General features: G+C 31.5%; 1 protein-coding gene and 2 long non-coding RNA genes across 4 annotated transcripts; 2 read left to right on the top strand and 1 right to left on the bottom strand.

Moving 5' to 3' along the window:
- Nucleotides 1-355: 355 nt before the first annotated feature.
- Nucleotides 356-8251, bottom strand: LOC137813546 (rust resistance kinase Lr10-like). Of its 2 annotated transcripts, XM_068615875.1 has the most exons (4): nucleotides 7453-8251; nucleotides 4989-5021; nucleotides 4822-4848; nucleotides 356-1651 (listed from the first exon to the last, which is right to left on the bottom strand). In XM_068615875.1, the coding sequence occupies exons 1-4, from the start codon at nucleotides 8249-8251 to the stop codon at nucleotides 447-449; spliced, it is 2064 nt and encodes a 687-aa protein (XP_068471976.1). In that variant the 3' UTR covers nucleotides 356-446. The 2 variants fall into 2 exon arrangements, with proteins under 2 accessions (XP_068471976.1, XP_068471977.1); XM_068615876.1 differs by lacking the exon at nucleotides 4989-5021.
- Nucleotides 7809-8507, top strand: LOC137813547 (uncharacterized). Its single transcript, XR_011081443.1, has 2 exons — nucleotides 7809-7967; nucleotides 8048-8507. It is a non-coding gene; the product is annotated as an uncharacterized lncRNA (long non-coding RNA).
- Nucleotides 8508-15964: 7457 nt separating this feature from the next.
- Nucleotides 15965-18596, top strand: LOC137813548 (uncharacterized). The gene is made up of 4 exons (XR_011081444.1): nucleotides 15965-17456; nucleotides 17559-17616; nucleotides 17722-17792; nucleotides 18305-18596. It is a non-coding gene; the product is annotated as an uncharacterized lncRNA (long non-coding RNA).
- The last annotated feature ends 322 nt before the right edge of the window (nucleotides 18597-18918 follow it).

The raw sequence follows: 18918 nt of genomic DNA on the forward strand, positions 1-18918 counted from the left end.
TTACATACCAATTTAAAAATTATTTATCAATAATAGAAACAAATTTAGATACCAATAATTTTTTTGTCTCTAAAATAATATTTAATTTCGACAATATAGCAACTAATTATTTTTTGTTTCTAAATTGATTTTTATTTAATGATTTTCTTGTAGTGTTATGGAATATTAAAGTTATAATAAAATTACTACTTTTTCTTTTCAAAATTACTTTTGAATCAATGAAATTTTCTTTTCAAAATTATTTTTGAATCAATAAAATGTATGTTATATTTAAATTTGTAATACGAATTGGAATGTGGGATCTTCGCATGTTAAAAAAACTTTAAATAGGAAAAATAAGCAAGTAAATAATGTCTTTTTGAAAGAAATATCATGCATGATATAAATGTATTTATTAATCATTACAAATATCAAGTAGAATGTTCAGAAACAATAAGAACAGTATTTTACCCAGTAGGATAACTTGTTGATTCACTAGAATCATTTGAAAGGGTTTGGTAAGATTTAATATTATGATCATTTACCTGGTATAGGAAAGGTTTTGGAGGCATTTCAATGTTCTCAAGTTCTCCTTCCAACATCTCTACTACTTTGTTCATTGGAGGACGATCACTTGGTTTCGATTGTATACACCATAATGCTACTAAAAACATCTTCTTTACCTCATTATTGTATTCCTGCTTGCTAACAATTTCCCCTTCTATCTCATTTTCTCCACTCAATTCATTGTATATCCAAAAAGGAAAAAAAAGTTCAATTGAATCATCTGCATGTGGATTAAAATTTCTTTTTTTATTTGCCATTTCCATCAAAAGCATTCCAAAACTATAAACATCTGATTTGTGTGATACTCTCCCCATATTATGATAAAATAACTCAGGGGCCATGTATCCAAGTGTTCCCCTTGCATCAGTCAAAGTGATAATACTTTTGTCTATGGGATAAAGCCTTGCCAAGCCAAAGTCTGAAACCTTTGGGATAAAGTTTTCGTCCAGAAGGATGTTATGTGGCTTGATATCAAAATGCAAAATTTGCATGTCACAACCTTCATGCAAATAAGCAATTTCACGAGCCACTCCAATAGATATCTCATATATTTGTCTCTGAGTTAAAGAGACACTATCTTGTTTGGAAAAGATATATTTATCAAGAGAACCATTAGGCATGAATTCATAAACAAGAGCGCGATTTGATGATTCAACACAAAATCCAATAAGTCGCACCACATTTATATGATGTATTGTTCCAATAGTACCAACTTCATTGATGAAATCTTGCCCATTAAAGTTTGATTTACTCAACATCTTTATCGCAACAAATGACCCACTACGCAACTTTCCTTTGTATACCAAGCCAAATCCTCCTTGGCCTAGCTTTTCCTTAAAACCCCTACTCATGTGCTTTATTTCTTTATATGAGTATCTTATTGGCATGAGGGTGTTTTCTTGTAGAAAAGCTTCAATATTTTCATACTTTGATTTATGTCTTATTCCCCATTTATACATCAACAACACAACAAAAGCTATCACACCAAATAGAAACCGTATTATAAAGTATGGTAGAATGTACCTTCCAACACTTTTTCCTATTTCAGCTATGTTTTCATCGTCATATCCTGTAGCTTTATTCAAGCCAAAATTTTGCATAAATCCTGCATGGTTCAAAAAAATCGATTATGGCAGTATTGATAACTATTTCTTATTTCTATCATCATCATGTCAAAATGTTTACAATTATTTACAACTAAACACAATATTATTTAAAGTATATATCAATTAAAATTATGTAATGTGTGGTAAAGACTCACACTTAAAAGAAGATTAGGAATTCAAGTGTAGAGTTAGAAGTCTCACATTGGGTAAAGATTAGTGAGATGAACAATATATAAGTAGAAAGACTCATAAATTCTCTAGCTTAAAATTTTTGGTTAGTGTTGTTGTCTTTTATATAGTTCACTCATAACTCATTCATAAGATGACAAAAGTACCATGCAAAATAATGGTGTCTAGGAGGTTGATTACGTCAACATGTTGATGAGTTGAGATTTATTTAGTGATCTAGAAGGAAGATCCTTTCATCATGACTTATCAAGAAAACCAAGTCTTTTATGTCAAAGATCTTTCAAATGAGAGGTGGCCAATTGTCCTATAGGGAGAAGGATTGAACACGAGGCTCATGACCATAATGACATAAGACTCAAACTTATAATCATTCTCAAGATGAAGTACATGTTACACGTAATAATCACAATGAGGGAATATGGGAGAACACTCTAACATCTTCCGAATAAAAGTAAGTAATGTTCCATTTTCAATTTTTTTATTTTAATACTAACTTTGGTCGTTTTTATTTTGAATATCACACTTAAGGATATTTTTCTTTTTACAAGTCATATGGTTGAGTCATCAAAGAAGACTAGGACATGTAGTTATTATATTCTTGGGTTATGTCAAAGTATTGTTGACATGAACCATCATACTAGTGAGGCTTTAGGCCCTGATCATGTTTAATTTGTTAGTTATTTGGAAATTCTAACTAGACTAAAGGTATCTATTTTAGTACCTGATTGTATCATGTGACGAAATCAGAAAAAAAAAAATGATTTGGTAGGACATTTATGTATGTTATTTATTGAACTTATTTAATTTTAGTATTCAAATTTTTTAATATTAATGATTTATAATGTATACAACTTATTTGATTTTGTAGATGAACTTTGAGTATGAGAGTTTCAATTTCATATGAAACAATATGCTCTCATCAACAACTACAAAATGGGGACAATTCAAGATGAATTTGACTCACTTTTACATCTATGTCAAATACAAAGATAAGTACCCTTGTAAGAAATATGGTATAGAAGATGAGACAAGACAATTGTTTGTTCAGATTCGACAGAATCCTTCATGGCAAGTTTGTTTCTATTAGACATTATACTTTATTTAATCATATAATGGAATCCACCATTTATTCAGAATTATTTATTTATAGAAAAAGAGGAAAAAAGTTCAAGACATTTAACTCCACAAAATGTCTTAAGGAGGGTATGAGTTGTTGGAATAGAAAATGGTAGAAGATAAGATAACATAAAGAGGCAAAAAGACACCTCTTCTAATGAAGGAGTTCTTTCTCCTCCACTCCTCCTAGTTGAAATGAGAAATTGAAGTTGTTCTAAACTAAAGTGAGAGGGAAAATTATGAATGAGAAATCACAAGAGATTATCCAATCAATTGTAAGTTGGTAATAATATCTTATTTTTTAGTTATATATATTTCAACCATATTACAATAACATATTGTATTATTGTTTTTAGGATGCCTTAGTCGAGTATAGCTCAAAGGAAATTTTTGTTTCCTAAGATTGTCATGACATTGACTACCATTATTGGTACTAAGGAGCACCCTAAGTGTGTGTACTATTGATTTTGGTGTAGGTGTGTGTGATAATACTTTGGATTAGGTCCTTACTCCAACCCTTCTCCAAGATCAGTTAGTTAGGAGATGATAGAGAAACTATCTCCACAATTGACGTAAAGGTTGAAACCACAGTTAACTAAGCAAATAAAAGCACAAGTTAATTACTAATGAGTAGAAACATGAGTTCTACCAACATTTGAATTTCATGGGCATCTCCCAACAACAAAATGTGATTGAGTTCGATGTAGTTCCTACTCATGGTCATGTTATAATACAAAAGGTAGTTGTGCTCCTGAATGGAGAAAACTCAAACTAATATCTCCTACTAGTATAGGTTGTTTATTAGATTCCTCGTCTAGTGACATTGGAAGAATGTATCTAGAAGGGGCAATCATACACACTCTGACCATGCATGATGGTTTAATTAAAGTGGTGATTGAAGAAAATAGGGATGACACTACTCTAGTTCCAATGGCCATAATAAAGATTTAATTAATTGAAAAAAGTACTTAGAATACTACATGTTCCTGCTAGGGAGATGGGACCTAGAGAACTATTGAAGTCTTCTTCTCCTTCCTTCGGTCGGTCAGGTGACTGGGTAGTGAACTGGGGTTCTCTTCGTCCTCCTGCTTCTCCTTCGGCCCTCGGCCTCGGCTGAACACCGGATGGTGGGGGTACCTGCGAAGGCACTCCGACGCTCAAGTCAGTAAAGCGGGTGGTCAGCTCTCAGAGTGATAAATGACATACCTTACTCCTTGGGATGCGTACTATTTATATTATTCTAGTGGGCCTACCTTGTTGGGCCCATTTATCGAGGTGGACACCTCTTAGGTTTGCATTACCTAATTCTTAATGATAGATTAACTTCACTGATCTTGGTTTGAGCGTTAACTGTAATAGGGGTCGGCCATCGGCCAAATCATCATGGCATGGGTCGGCCATCGGCCATGTTCCAGTGGTCTCGGTCGTCTCGGCCAAGTCTTCTAAGGTCTCGGCCTCTCGGCCAAGTCTTCTAAGGTCTCGGCCCCTCGGGCAAGTCTTCTAAGGTCTCGGCCAAGCCTTCCAAGGTCTCGGCCTCTCGGCCAAGTCTTCTAAGGTCTCGGCCTCTCGGCCAAGTCTTCTAAGGTCTCGGCCAAGCCTTCCAAGGTCTCGGCCTCTCGGCCAAGTCTTCCAAGGTCTCGGCCAAGCCTTCCAAGGTCTCGGCCTCTCGGCCATACCGGTACACTACACACTTAATTAAGACATTTGTAAAAATTAATAAAGTATATTTGTTACACTTTTATATATATTTATTGATACACCATATTTGTTATCATGTTTTACAATAACTAAAAGTAGATAAAAAAAAAGAAGAAGTCTCAATTACATCTATAGAAACAAAGATATAGAAAGAAAGAAAAGTTACCTCTGTAAAGACCAATGCAAAATAAACCTGCAAGAAAGGTTTATGATGTCAACAAAAAAGATAAAAATCAAACACTATAGAATCTAAGGAACAAGGAAGTAGAGGATTAGATTAAGTATATAAAGGAAAATAACTGAAGAAAAAAAGAAACAAGTACAGCATCTTACTTATAGCGGAAATTATGTTTTCTGCAGTACCACCTAAAAAACATTGAAATAAAAGTTTAGGGAACCAAGATTTATAGAGGAATTTTGTAAGATCTTACAAAACATACATGTGCAGAATAATTTTACTTTACAATTAAAACTTCCAATCAACATATATATTATTTATTTAAAGGCCACATATTTTTTAACTATGTAATAAACATGTCGAACATGGGTGTTGGTAAATATAACGTAGTTTAGAACATTTTATGGAAAATAATATTACACAAATACTCTGAAACGTTATGCATAAAATGATGAATAAAAGAAAATGAAACCATATTTTCATGAAAAATGTTTTTAATTTGATAAGGATCTTTGTTCTACAATAATTAGTGAAGTACAATAATAGCTAATGAAAAGGAAATACACGATTTTGTTAATGAAAAGTGCTGAAATGTGTGATTTGCTGACAAATCTTTTTTAATTTTGTTACCCAATAAACATTGAACTATTCTATCTGTTGGGAATTCGATAATGGAAGAAAGACATGAAATTACACATAATATAGTGATTACATACAGTATTTATGCAAACACATGTCAAAACGAAAATTGTAAACCCATATATAATGAATCCACATTTTAAAATTAACAATATAAATTCAGTTTGTCTTGATCGGAAAATATAAGTCGAAAACTGAACTGAAAATATAAATTTTAGCAAAAGTAATCCAATAAATGAAAAAACAATTTATTTGCATCATTTTAAATTTTTAGTTTATTTTTGGTTTTTTCTATACGAGATTGTATACCCCTACAAGATGCTGGAAATTTTAAGGAGTAACATGAGTTATATGAGTTACCTTGAAGATTAGAGATAACAAATATGACTACTGTCCGAATCTATTTTGATTTTGAATGCAACTTGTATTATTAATTATGAAAATAAATAATATTTAATTTTCTAAATTAGGTAAGTCAACAATATAGATCTGTACATTAATATATTATTGTTCCATTTCAATATTTATCTTTATGTTTAAATCATTATAAAATATTTTTAATTTATTAAAGAATTTTAATTTTTTCTATTAATTAATGTTAGATATCAATTTAAAAATTAATTTAATTTTTTTATTAATAATAAAATTATTTTAGATATTAATAATTATTTAGTTTATAAAATAATATTTAATTTAATTAATATAATAATTCATTATTTTTTATTTTTAAAATTAATTTTTATTTAATGATTTTGTTGGAATTAGTAATGCAATTGTAATCAAGCTACTCTCTATAAAATAATAAATAAGAATGTATAGGAATACTCTTAAGTGAGAAGTCTCTGTGTTCAATTATGTGAAATGGTACCAGTCCTCTCCAAATATATATATATATATATATATATATATATATATATATATATATATACCTAACATATCCTAAGTGCTAAATATCAAAATTATTAAACATTCAAAATGCAAATAAGTCTACTAACCAAACAAAGAAAATACAAAAAAACTAAATTACTTTTCCTTTTTTCTATTTTTATAATTTTATTAATGTAGGATAGACTACTTGTCAGCCTATCATCAATTGGGGGTGGACGGAACATGAGGCAACTAACCGAGCACAGTTGGACAACCTGCTTTGCCTATTAAGTTTTGATAGTGTAGTTTTCTTAACATTTTAAGATTCTTAAAAAAATTAAAATATATGTTTTTATTATTACTAGTTTCTTTTGTAAATTTAATTTTTCTAATATTAATGAAAATGATATTTAAATGAAAGATAGACTAATTCATTAATACATATTCTATCTCTATTAATAAATTTGTTATTTAAATTAATATTATAAAATAAATATTTTAATTTCTTTTATTATTTTAAATTGGGCAAGTTGACTTGTATAATTGAGGTGCACTCAATTTCCAATCAGCATTTGACCGACAAGTTGTATCTGGTCCAACTTACTTTAGGTAGATTAGTGATTCATCCAACCTAAATAAATAGACTTCGGCTATTTTGTCATTCATTATCCAACTGAACTAATTTTTTTATTAATATTAATGGGAACATGAACATACATGCTTATTCATATATGAATCAATTTTTCTATAATAACAAACAAATAAAATTATAATTAAAAAAATTAGATATCATAACAACTATCAAAATAAAAATTAGTATTAAAATTATAGAAAAAACAACTATAAATATATTTTTTTTATCAATTTTGTAATGAAAAATATTTGAAGATAATTATTATCTATTGTAAATATTTTTTATAAATAATAAAGTAGAATTTGTGGTGAAAAGGAACAAAATCGTATTAAAAAGAGTTAAAACTACAAAAACCATTTCAAAATAATTATTACGATAAATCCTTTTTGTTAACGAAAATTAATAAATAATTTTTCTTATGAGTAAAAAAAAATTAAACAATAATTAACCAGGGAGAGGGAGTGAAAGGGTGTAATTACCGCCGCTGCTGCACTTGTATGTGACTGTGTTAGGTTGTTCGTAGAGATATTGGCAATTTTGCGGGTCACATCGGACTTCATCAGTGGATTCATCCACAACACTGCAATCTCTTCCCTTTCCGCATCGATCTTCACAAATAACATACAACCAAGAGAGCTCAAATCCCTGAGAGAGCATTTTGTAGATTTCACCATAGGAAACTGCTTGGTTGAACTTCTTGTGGTCACGCGCAGTGGCGAAAGTAGCCACCTTCAGCTGGCACCCAACCTTGATGTCCTTCACACCAAAACCATATAGCGAATCCCTAACTACAGCATACACGTGTTCTCTGTGCTCACAACCTCTGCCTTCCACGGCAACATATCTAGGATCATCAGTGATTGGATCGCTACAGCTGAAATAAGCTATTGACGGTTGAAAAAATGGGTCCAATTTTAGCGGATCCCTTCCAGGACCCAGTAACTCGTTACTGAAATTACCAGAGTGCAAGAAATAGCGAGGCATGGAGGAGCAGGTACCGTCCTCTGCATCACTCACTCGAATTTTGTATCTCTTGTAATCGATTTGTTGGACTTTGTATGTACCCGAAAACAGGGTTAGAAGAGTGGCGTTGTTCTGACAATGCAATTGGTACCTGATGTCGCCGCAGTGAGATGGGTCGGTGGTGAGTCGAAAGGGGTAAGTTATGTTGGGAATGTTGCCGCAGGAGGAAGCAGGACAGTTGGGGATGAGAGCTGTTGCGCAAGTTTGCAGAAGTAGAAGAATGACGATGATAGGTATTCTTACTCGTCTTTTCATCGTTGCCGACGATTTAGTTAACTCCTGAGAGCGTTTGTTGTTGTTGTGTACAGGTTTCAACTACTGGGGTAGATGGGTAGATCCATTGATGAAGAAGATATTTTCATTTCTTTAGAATAAAAAAATAAACCAAAATTTCAATTGTTTTGAGGTATCATATTTCACTACCACTGCTACTGACTGTCTGTATCTTATCCATATAGGCAGATATGGATAAACTTTTCCAAAGAATAAAGTTTCTTTTCACAGTAAAAAATATTATTTTATAACTGTTTTCTAAATTAAATATTATATTATAATAAAATAAATTAAAATAAATTTAGATAGTAAATGAAATTGATATGAAGTTATTGTTTTCCTATGCTAAATTGTCTTTTAACAAAAATATTTAACAAAATCGGAGAAAAAAAAAACTATAAAAGAACCCTAGCTAGCACCGAATGCTTTAATTTGCATGGTTTATTATAGATTATAGATAGAACATTTTACTAACAAGATGTTTACATGATTTCATTTGTTTAGGAATTAGTTTCAATCTATTATAGTTTATCAGTAATTATGTATTATTACATTATCTAATAATTGTGTATTTATTTAGGAATTAGTTTAAATTTATTATAGATTCTTTAATTTGTGGACTACATTTTAGATGTTTTAGTCATTCAAGATGAAAGTGTCTCTGCTCCCATCGATAGATTTAATAGATCATTAGATTAAAACCAAAATATGAATGTTTACGGTAACACATTAATTTAATTAAATTTTTTAATAATGGATTATGTCTTGGAATAATTAATTGGGGTGTTATTTGTTTATATTTTTTGAAAACTTGATTTTTTTTATAATTAATATTATAATTAAATTTTATTTTAGTTGCTTCTCAATGTTTTTAATTAGTGTGTTATCGCGGGCTGAATTTTGAGATGGTTATCGCATTGTATCCATACATGCTTTGTGATTTGACGTCAAATATAAAATTTGCAGTGAATGGGATTCAAAGTCAGGTTCTTTCAGAAAACTCAGAGAAGATTTAACCACTACACCAAGCAAATGGTTTAGTATTATTATGATTTTTATTATACTTATTATTATTAACAATATTAATATTAATAATGATATTAATAATAATATTAATAATAATATTAATAATAATATTAATAATATGAATATAATTTATTTTATTTTTATTATTAATAATGATATTAATATGTATAAATTACGTTAATAATAATAAGTATAATAAAAATGATAATATGATCAAAGAACTTGTCTGGTTTAGTGGTTAATTCTTACCTTGGGTATTGAAAGGACTTAGGTTCGAGTCCTGGCTGCATTGTTGTAGTTTCCTAAAGCTTCCTTTGTTCTAAAGTAGGTTCCTTTTAGAGTGATCGTAGAGTTTGTAGTTTGGCTCTCTATTGAACTCCTTGCCTTGTTCTTTTCATTTATAGTGGTTGTAATAGATTATGTTGCTTTGTATCCCTGGGCTAAAAAAGATCTTTTTTTGCGTACTCTTCTTCGTCAAGACTTAGAGATTTTCGTGAATCAAACTCACTTAGTAAAACTAATGAACATCTAGTTAAAACTCAAGTTTTGTGAGGTTGACGAGCTTGTTTGTAGAGACGAATCTACCAACCCTAGTGGTCCATTTTGTATGTGTATGACATTGTGTTCATTAAGTTAGGCTTGCGCCTCTCTGATTTGTTTGAGAAAGAGGTTCTTACTGAGCTAAATGTATCTTTGGTCAAGCTCCACTTGAACAACTAGGCTTTCCTTCATGCGTTTTGCATTCTTGAAGCACATTTTGGTGTCATTCCTTCTTTGAATATATTTTTCTATTTTTTCGAGTTTAAAGTATCTTTTAGAAAGTTATGGCTTCACTCAATAGTGCTAGTGAAAGGGGTTTACTAACCTTCTTGCAATCATCGTACAAGAATTTTAAAGGTCATTTTATTAAGATTCATCCCTCGACTAAGGACCCTACCTTGCTAGAAGGGTTCCCATTGTATAGGACTCCAAACCTGAGACCCCAACCAACTTGTCAAATGGAGGACCTAGACTTATGAGAGAAAGGAATTTGAGAGCGACCAAGCTCCTTTGTCTGCAAACAACAAATTTTATAAAACAAGGAATTAGTAATACATAGTAAACTAATATGAAAATTTATTAAAGAAGTCATACCAAACAAATAATGTATTCATACACGTTGATGAATCCCATTATGTGAAAATTCCCACCATTTTTGGATACACAACTTTTTTTTGTTGTAACACGTTTTGATTCATACAGAGGCATGTTCCACTTTTTCAACAAACTATTTCAAACATTATTTCCAATACATTTAACCTTCTTACCTTCTTTTCAAACTTCTTTAAACATCCCTAAAATTGTATAAGAAAGCCTTGGAATAAATTACTTTCTTATTTTATCATCATTCTCAACCCTACATATCACCTTTCCTTGTAAAGAATAATCATGGTAATCAAACTCACGAGTTAACTCGTTAACTCGACCGAGTTTACATTCCCACACGAGTTAAGAGGTAATTAACACAAATTAAGTTGTAAGGAAATTAAGAAAAACCCCCTTTGTTGATCCTCTTTTTGCTAGTGACACTCCCTTTTATTGTCTTTGCTTGTTAGCCCTCCAAATGTGTGTAGTGTTTTGAGAAAGTTTGCTTCGGCTTTGTCTTTGTCTTCCCCTTAGAATGAAGGTCTTGATTCTCCAATTTCCAGCACCTATCAAAGGGCTAAACCTTAACCAAGTCAAGTTTCCATTCACATAAGCACCAAAGGAGAGTAAATTCCAGCACCCAAATTAGAGGTCAAAGAACAAAAGCAAGAAACAATTTAATTGAATAAAACAGTACCACCAAAAGGAGTTAGATTATGACAACTAGAAAGAGGTCCAAGAAATATTAAGCAAGCAAAGAAAAGGTACCAAAATAAAGGTAGGCACACAAAAGAATCCTAAGAATGGCACTAGATTTAGATGACAAAATAAAAAAAACAGCACCACTGGAAAATGTTGTGGGCCAGAAACGTGTTTTTCCCCAATTTATGCTGAGCTGTGTTTTTAAGATATGATTCTGAAATTTGATATGCAAGATATTCAAGATCTTAGCTAAATCCTGGCTTTGGAATCACTCAAAACGCATGCACCAATTTTTTTTAATAAATTTTTGCAATTTTGGTGTTCAGTTACGCCAGCTGTAGCGCCTCAGATTTGCACACTGATTTTAAAAGATTTATCATTTTTTTTCTGTTGCTTCTTTTGGACTAATTCTTTTTTTGTCCTTTCTATAACACTTCAAACTTGCAAATTCCAGAGAATCAAAATTTTCCTATGAGTGTAAATATTTTTCTGGATCAAAATAGTCAGCACAGAAAATCTGAAACAGGGGATTCTGAAAACTGGAAACAAAAACAGCAAGATACCAAAGTTTAGACACAATGGAAATTTTGTGAAATAGAATTGTGTAGGATCTAAACACAATATGAACTGAAACTAAAATTAAAAAGGCACCAAAAGATCAAAGAACAGCAGATTCAAAGCAATTAAAGATACCCAAAATCAAGAAACAATCAAGCCAAATAAAGGACTACTAAGAATTGTTGACAATGTGGATGAACATGACTTGACAAAACATATAAGATTCAGAAATTAAAGACTCAAAAGCATAATATGAACCAAATAATGAAAGCAATAAAGACTCAAAAGCCTAAAAGAAAATAGCAACTCAAAGGTGTATGGAATCCTATCACAATTTGCACAAGAACTTGTTCAAGATCAATTGAACAAGAGTGCTTCGGTTGGATCTTCCACAAAGCACACCAAACAAATTAAAATGTAAAAAAACAGCAAGACAATTATGGAAAATAAGATGAACAACATGAAAGTAAAGAAGAACTAAAAATGAAAGACCAAAAGCAACTCATCTTGAAGAACCATAGCTCATGATACCAAATGATGGCATTTCATGAAGGTCTTCTTGAATCATGTAAGGAAAAAGGGGTGCGGAAGCTATGAAGGTGTGTGAGCAAGATCCTCCTAAGAGTGGTGTTGATCTTGAAGGTGCATGATGTGTATGAAGCTAGGGAGGTTCGGCCAACCCAAGGAGAGGTGAAGGAGATGAAGTTTAGAGCCTAGAATTCTAGGAAGAAGCAAAGCTTGGCACAAAATGGCAGCATAACTTTACTCACAATAAACTTGGAAAATACAAGAGATAGCCTTCCTATTTATAGGCTATAAAACCGTAAAAGCTAAGCTAAGTGTAAATGAAATGAGAGCCAAATGAAATGCAAGTATGACAAGGCACATGGCACATGCTCATGACCGGCCACACCACATTAGATTCTAGAATGTTCACTCATTTATGCTTTCTACACTACTCTAATTACTAAGCACCCCTAATGGGCCTCCATGTAACAATTACAAGGTTTTCCAAAACCGTAGCTTGATCCATGTGTGGTGAGCTAGACGGTCTAGGATTCCTTCTAGATGCTCCTTATATAGCCACTCCTCATCATGGCCTAGACGCTCCTCATCATAGGCTAGACGCTCCATTTGAGACTAGACGCTCCTCATGGGCTAGACGGTCTAGTCTTGGAAACTTTAGCTTTCATAGTGTGGTGAGCTTGGGCCCTCCTCCATCACCTTGGATGAGTGAACTCGATAACAAACTCGTTTTTGGAGTAAACTCAGTGGACTCGCTGTAAACTCGGTTGAACTTGCAAGTTTGAATCTAAGTTGGCAAGTCCAGAGGGTTTACACATTTCGTTGAAGTGTTTTTGTCGTTCATCGTCTTTGTGGTAGCCAGTCTTTGTTGTTTGTTCACCTTACCATGCCTCTGTTCGTGATCGTGTTCGATGATCACGTCATGTCGTGCGGTGATCGAGATCCTATCGCACGATGGTTACATTTTTCTTTCACGTGGTGGTCGCATTCTTATCTTACGATGATTGTGATCTGTCTTGAGTTTTCGCATTCCTTTTCTGCGGTGGTTGAGTTTTTGTCTCGCGGTGGTTGCATTTATCAGAGATTTGATCTACAGTGGTGGTGGTGGTGGTGGTATGATATTAGTTAAGAGAGATGGTTTTGTTTTGTGTGGTTCTTGGTTGCTTTATTTTCTTAATTGGGGATTTAGGCCAGACACATGGTTCTTTTTTAATTGGGGTAGATAAGTGGCATTGAAGTGGTGGAAATTTTCTAATTATTTTTTTAATTAGGGATTGTTCTCGCCGGCTCGAGGTCGGTCAGAATCTGGATGAGCTCCTTGTGGTCTCGCTTCAAGCTCTAATTATTCAAACTTCAGGGAACAAGGGTGGCTCCTCCTATGATGACACTTTGATGCTCAAGTCACATAAAATTATGTGTATATAGTGAAAATAGTGCTAAGATTTGAGTTGAGAGTACTCTGTGTGAGTAGTCATGCATTTATAAGCCTTCATGGGCTTGGATCTTTGACCTTAGTTTCTCCAAACTTTATGTGACATATTATCGTATCTTTTTATAAAATCTTAATATCGTACATATAGATCAGAGTATTCCGTAATATAATCAGAGCATTTATGTCATGTATTAAAGAATATTATGTAAATAAACGGAAGCATTCATATGATATAATAAGAGATTTTGCATAATGTATTCGGAAATATTGTGATAATAAATGGTGTGAACCCGTTTCATCGCACCTTTTCTTGGCATTATTTTTCCGAGTTCAATTTTATTATGGGGTGGACCAATAAATTGGGTTGATGCTTATTCGCCGTGTCATCGTGTCCTTGTTGTGTGGTCGGTCGGGTCGGCCATTAGGCCAAGGCAATCCTGGACGGTACAGGGATATCACTGCAGATTGTGATTTGTTTTTAATATTTTTTTCAATTGAATTGTGTTTTTAATTTTAAAAAATTTCATTTGTTAAATTCATGGTTTTTAAGGTATGTGTGGAAGTTGATCAAATTCAACTGAAATATCCAAGTGCATCTTTATTTATTAAAAGTAAAAGTAAAAATTTAGTTATTTTAGTCGTGTAAACTTATTTATTTTAACTACTTTAATTAATTATACTATTAAAAAAATCATATAAAATAATTTTTTTACGAATTTATGAGTCAAAGTTTATAGAATTTCACGAGTCTACATAAACTCCTAAATTTGACAATTTTGAAAATAATAAATAGTTATCATGATTCTCAATTATCTAAATAATGTACAAGTAGATTAAGTATATTTCAAAATTACAAATTAAGTAAAATATAAATAATGGTGATCTTTGAGCTTTGTATGTTATGTTTGTTAAGTACAATGTTGCAGGACGTGTCAAAATAGAAGAAAAAAAATTACAAGGCAAAACATAGCAAAAGAAAAGCAGTATAAACAGATAAAAGCAAAGTCCAATTAAAAAAATAAAATAAAAAAGTGCATTATTAGTGGACAGATTAAAAGTGTCAATGACTATATGGGTAGATAACAATTGCACTGGGGCTGTTATTATCATCTTTTCTATCTGCTGCAAATCATATAATTTCAACAGCACCACCAATTAGTTCATATGAGTGAAAGATACATATAATTAACAGGAACATTAAATAAAGTTGTCAGCTATATAAAGACAAAAACTGTTCGATATGTCTTAGAAACGCTAACAACCATTGGAGTCCAACATGAAATGAGAAAAACTTAACAAAAAGAAAAAAAACTGTGAAAGTAGGCACTAATACATTATGCATAATGCTGAGAACACTAAATCAAAATTAGTAGTGAGAACACTTTATCCGATGCATGCATTTGGCAATGACAGGGATCCTAAATGGGACTTGATTATATTACCAATGTGCTGCTACCTAACACATCCACATCCTGAATGATATTAAAATGGACTAATCAAAGGCATGGTATCAGCTAAAAAAGTATAGACTTTTGATCATGGCTAAAATTATTCATATTTGAAATCATGCACACTTTTAAAATATATAGACATGGCTATGGGTTGGAATAGAAAATGTGAATCCATTATAAGAAAATGTTTTAATAGTAACTAATTTAGAAATTAAAAGAAAATAGTTTTTATAGTAATTAATTTAGATATTATTTTATAAACTAAAAATTACTAGTTACTAAAAATATATCTATTATTAATAAAAATTATAGTGTAATTAGATACTATATTTTTTATAGCTAATAATAAAAAATAAATAAATAAAATTTATAGATACCATTATTTTAGTTTCTTGTTAAAATATAATTAGAAACCATTTTTTTAGTCACTTTTAATTTATTTTAAAATCTAATTTTTGTCTCTAAAAATAATAAAATTAGAAACTAATTTTGTAGTTTCTAATCATCATGTAGTTAGATGCTTAAATTTTTAGTCACTATTATTTGAATTTAGATACTAATTTTAGAGTTACTAAGTTTTATAAAATTAATTATTAATTTTTAATTTATAAAATATTTTTAAATTGATATGAATAAATTTACTAATTTATTAATTTTAGTATAATATTAAAATAATTAATATCAATTTAAAAATTATATTTAAAATAGTATTTTAATCTTTTAATTCTATTTAAATATAAAATTAAATTAATAATAAATTCAAAATATTATTTAAATTAAAAATTTAATAAATTAATTTAAATAAATATGCATATTTTTCAAAAACTAATTTAATTTTTAAATCTGATCAAATAGTTTCAGGGGTTTTCAATTTCTAAGTCTCTCTTTAACTAGTAAAGTCTCACTCTGTAAACATACTCTGCAAACATACTCTGCAAATGCACTGCAATGGCGACAACTACGGCAACGCACCCTGCAAACATACTCTGCAAATGCACTGCAATGGCGACAACTACGGCAACGCACCCTGCAGAAACGGCGATGGCAACGCACCCTGCAGCAACAACGACGGCAACGACAACGCATCCTGCAGCAACGACGACGACAACGCATCCTGCAACAACGGCGACGACAACGCACTCTGCAACAGCGACAACGCACTCTACAACAATGGCGCTTTTGTGCTCCGAAGGAGGTCAACTTCTACAAGCTTATCATCATCGTAAGTTTTGATTCGTGTTCCATCGTCTTTGTTTTTATTTTTGTGCTTGCTCATTGAAGTTTTGTGCAACTTTACTCACTCTATCTTCCCATCTTAGAACCCTAAATTTTGTTTTCATGTTATATTCCCTCAATTAATTGCTAGTTGAGTGTTTGTACATGAAGAACTGTTTTTGTTATTTGTTTCTTACAAAAACCTTCAAAAGGTGGCAAGACGAATCTGTTTGCACGAGCTTGGTAGGATGTCAGTATTCAATTTCGAGGTGTCGGTCCTATAGCAGCCAGATAAAACAATGATCCAAACATAAATTAAAGATTACAGTAAGTTGTCTACCGTGCTATTTGTTGATGGCCAATGATGAAGGGACTATTAGTGATCTGCCATTTAGTTTCTTTATAACTGGACCTCCACCATTGCCATTCTCTCTCTCTCTCTTTCTCTCTTACATTCATATCTACTCGTTCATTTATTTATTTTTGTGCAAGAAGGCTGTAAATGAAACCAGTGTCTAGATTATTTGATTTGCATTTAATTATTTTATTTGAGGGCTATGCAAATATTTTCCTGGTTGTATGAACTGATTTACTGATGAATAATTGGGTTGAATGTGGGTTTGTTACTCTGATTTATCATATAAGATTATATTTTGCTTATGGCAATGGGAGTAGTTACTGTTTTTTCCATTTTGAATGATTGACGACCACATGTTCTTTAACTTGTTATTTTCCACACTATTGTTAGGGTGATAAAAAAAGTCCATAGTTGAAGATTTGTTGTAGGAAACATACATGTGTTGTTCAACCCAAATCGTGGTGACATTAAACTGGGCCATGTACTTAACTAGATGAGTAAGCATTATACTATTTTGCATGTATAGTCATTTCTATTTGTGCATGTGCTTCATTTTTTAAACTTTTTAATATTATATTTTTTGGGCCAGGGTTGGTGCAAATTATTTTACCTTAAATAAATCCATTTAATTGTCTGTAGTTAATTATGTTGTCTAATCTTCTTTTTATTATTATGGAAACTTGCTCCATGACAATGGACATGTCAGAATTTTACTTGATAAAGCTTACAAAGTTGTCATAAGAATCGGGCAACATCCATGTTATTATTGCTGGGGATTTAAATAGTGTTCCAAAGGTATGATATTGCTTTATACTTACTAGTTTACCTGTTTCAGATTAGTTATCTAATATGTTGTTATTTCATTGTCTTTTGTTTTGTTTCATCTCATGATGTCAGAGCGCCATATATAAGTTTCTGTCTTCATCAAAGGTGAGTTTGGCATCTCCTTGTCATGGTATATTCTCTCTTGCCTTTTAGCTTACTTTTGTGTGGTATCAGAAAAATTTGACTATATGTAGTGTCTCAAACCTTCAGTAGATAATTTATCTGTGTATTACAGATAATGGAAGAACCGAAAGGGTATGAGGAAATGGGAAACATATTCAGATCACATATTCCTGATAATGCCAGGTAGTTTTTATGTCTTTCCTAAGTCTTAGTCTTGGTTGCTATCTGGTATAGAAAAAGAACAACGCAATTATCAATTCTGGAACAGATTAAGGATCATTTATTTATCAAGACTGTAGATTATTTGTTGATACGGATAATGTGGTCTTTTGTTGCTCTTAATGATTAAATAATATTATTGCTTTTATTGTTGTTGATTATTTCCTTGTTTATAGTGTAAATTATGTTGTAATTATATCCTTTTTATTTGTTGTACCTAATTAGGCTATAGAACATCTAATTGATTTTGTAATCTTCTTTCCCTAATTACTAGATTCCCTTTGTACTATGTTTCTATATAATTGATAGAGCTGAGAACTCTCCTCTAAACCAAGATGTTCACTCAACTAGTTTCTTGCCTCTGTTTCAAGTATTGTTATTATTTTTCCCATTTTAGAGGGAAGGGTATCATCATTATTTATGTCAAACTTTAGGTATTAGGTATTCTGTAATAATCATTTGGGTATCTGGTGCAGCATTTCGATGACTCTTTCCAGGCAATTGTTATATAGATGGAGTGTGGAAGAACTAAGACTTGCAACAGGGGCGAAAGGAATCACTTATCTTCAGCACCAGCTCAAACTCCGTAGTGCTTATAGTGGTGTTCCTGTATGCTGTTTTAATCTGCTAGATAAAATTGTTACCATCGGCTATTTCGACAACTTCATTGTGATTGTGTGATATAAAGATTATACATGAAATATTAATATGGAAAACTCTAAAGATTTTAATTGGATATTCAAACAGTTGTATATTTTCCACTTAATCTTCATAAATCTCATGTAGTTATGGCTGCGGGGAGACCATAAAACAAGAGATGATATTGGGGAGCCCTTAGCAACATTGAGATTACTACCATGAACTTGAGATTATATATTGAAATTAGTTTTTGACGCATCAAAAGATCTTAAAATATTTCAAATTAATTGATTTTTACATTTGATAAAAAATAAAAATAAATAATAAATAATAAATAAATAATATTTTACAATAAATTACATTATTTAGAGACCAATATAGTGACCATTTTTTGGTATTTATATATTTGGTCACTAAATGAGTTTCTATATATTTTGGTCACTGTACCGTC

Source organism: Phaseolus vulgaris, chromosome 1, assembly GCF_000499845.2.
Source record: "Phaseolus vulgaris cultivar G19833 chromosome 1, P. vulgaris v2.0, whole genome shotgun sequence".
In the NCBI taxonomy this organism is placed as follows: Eukaryota; Viridiplantae; Streptophyta; class Magnoliopsida; order Fabales; family Fabaceae; genus Phaseolus; species Phaseolus vulgaris.

Coding starts and splice junctions, on each gene's coding strand:
- LOC137813546 (XM_068615875.1), bottom strand. CDS start 8,251: ATGAAAAGACGAGTAAGAATACCTATCATCGTCATTCTTCTACTTCTG. Junction 4,849..4,988: donor AAACATAATTTCCGCTATAA/GTAAGATGCTGT, acceptor CCTTTCTTGCAG/GTTTATTTTGCATTGGTCTT. Junction 1,652..4,821: donor TTGCATTGGTCTTTACAGAG/GTAACTTTTCTT, acceptor TGAACCATGCAG/GATTTATGCAAAATTTTGGC.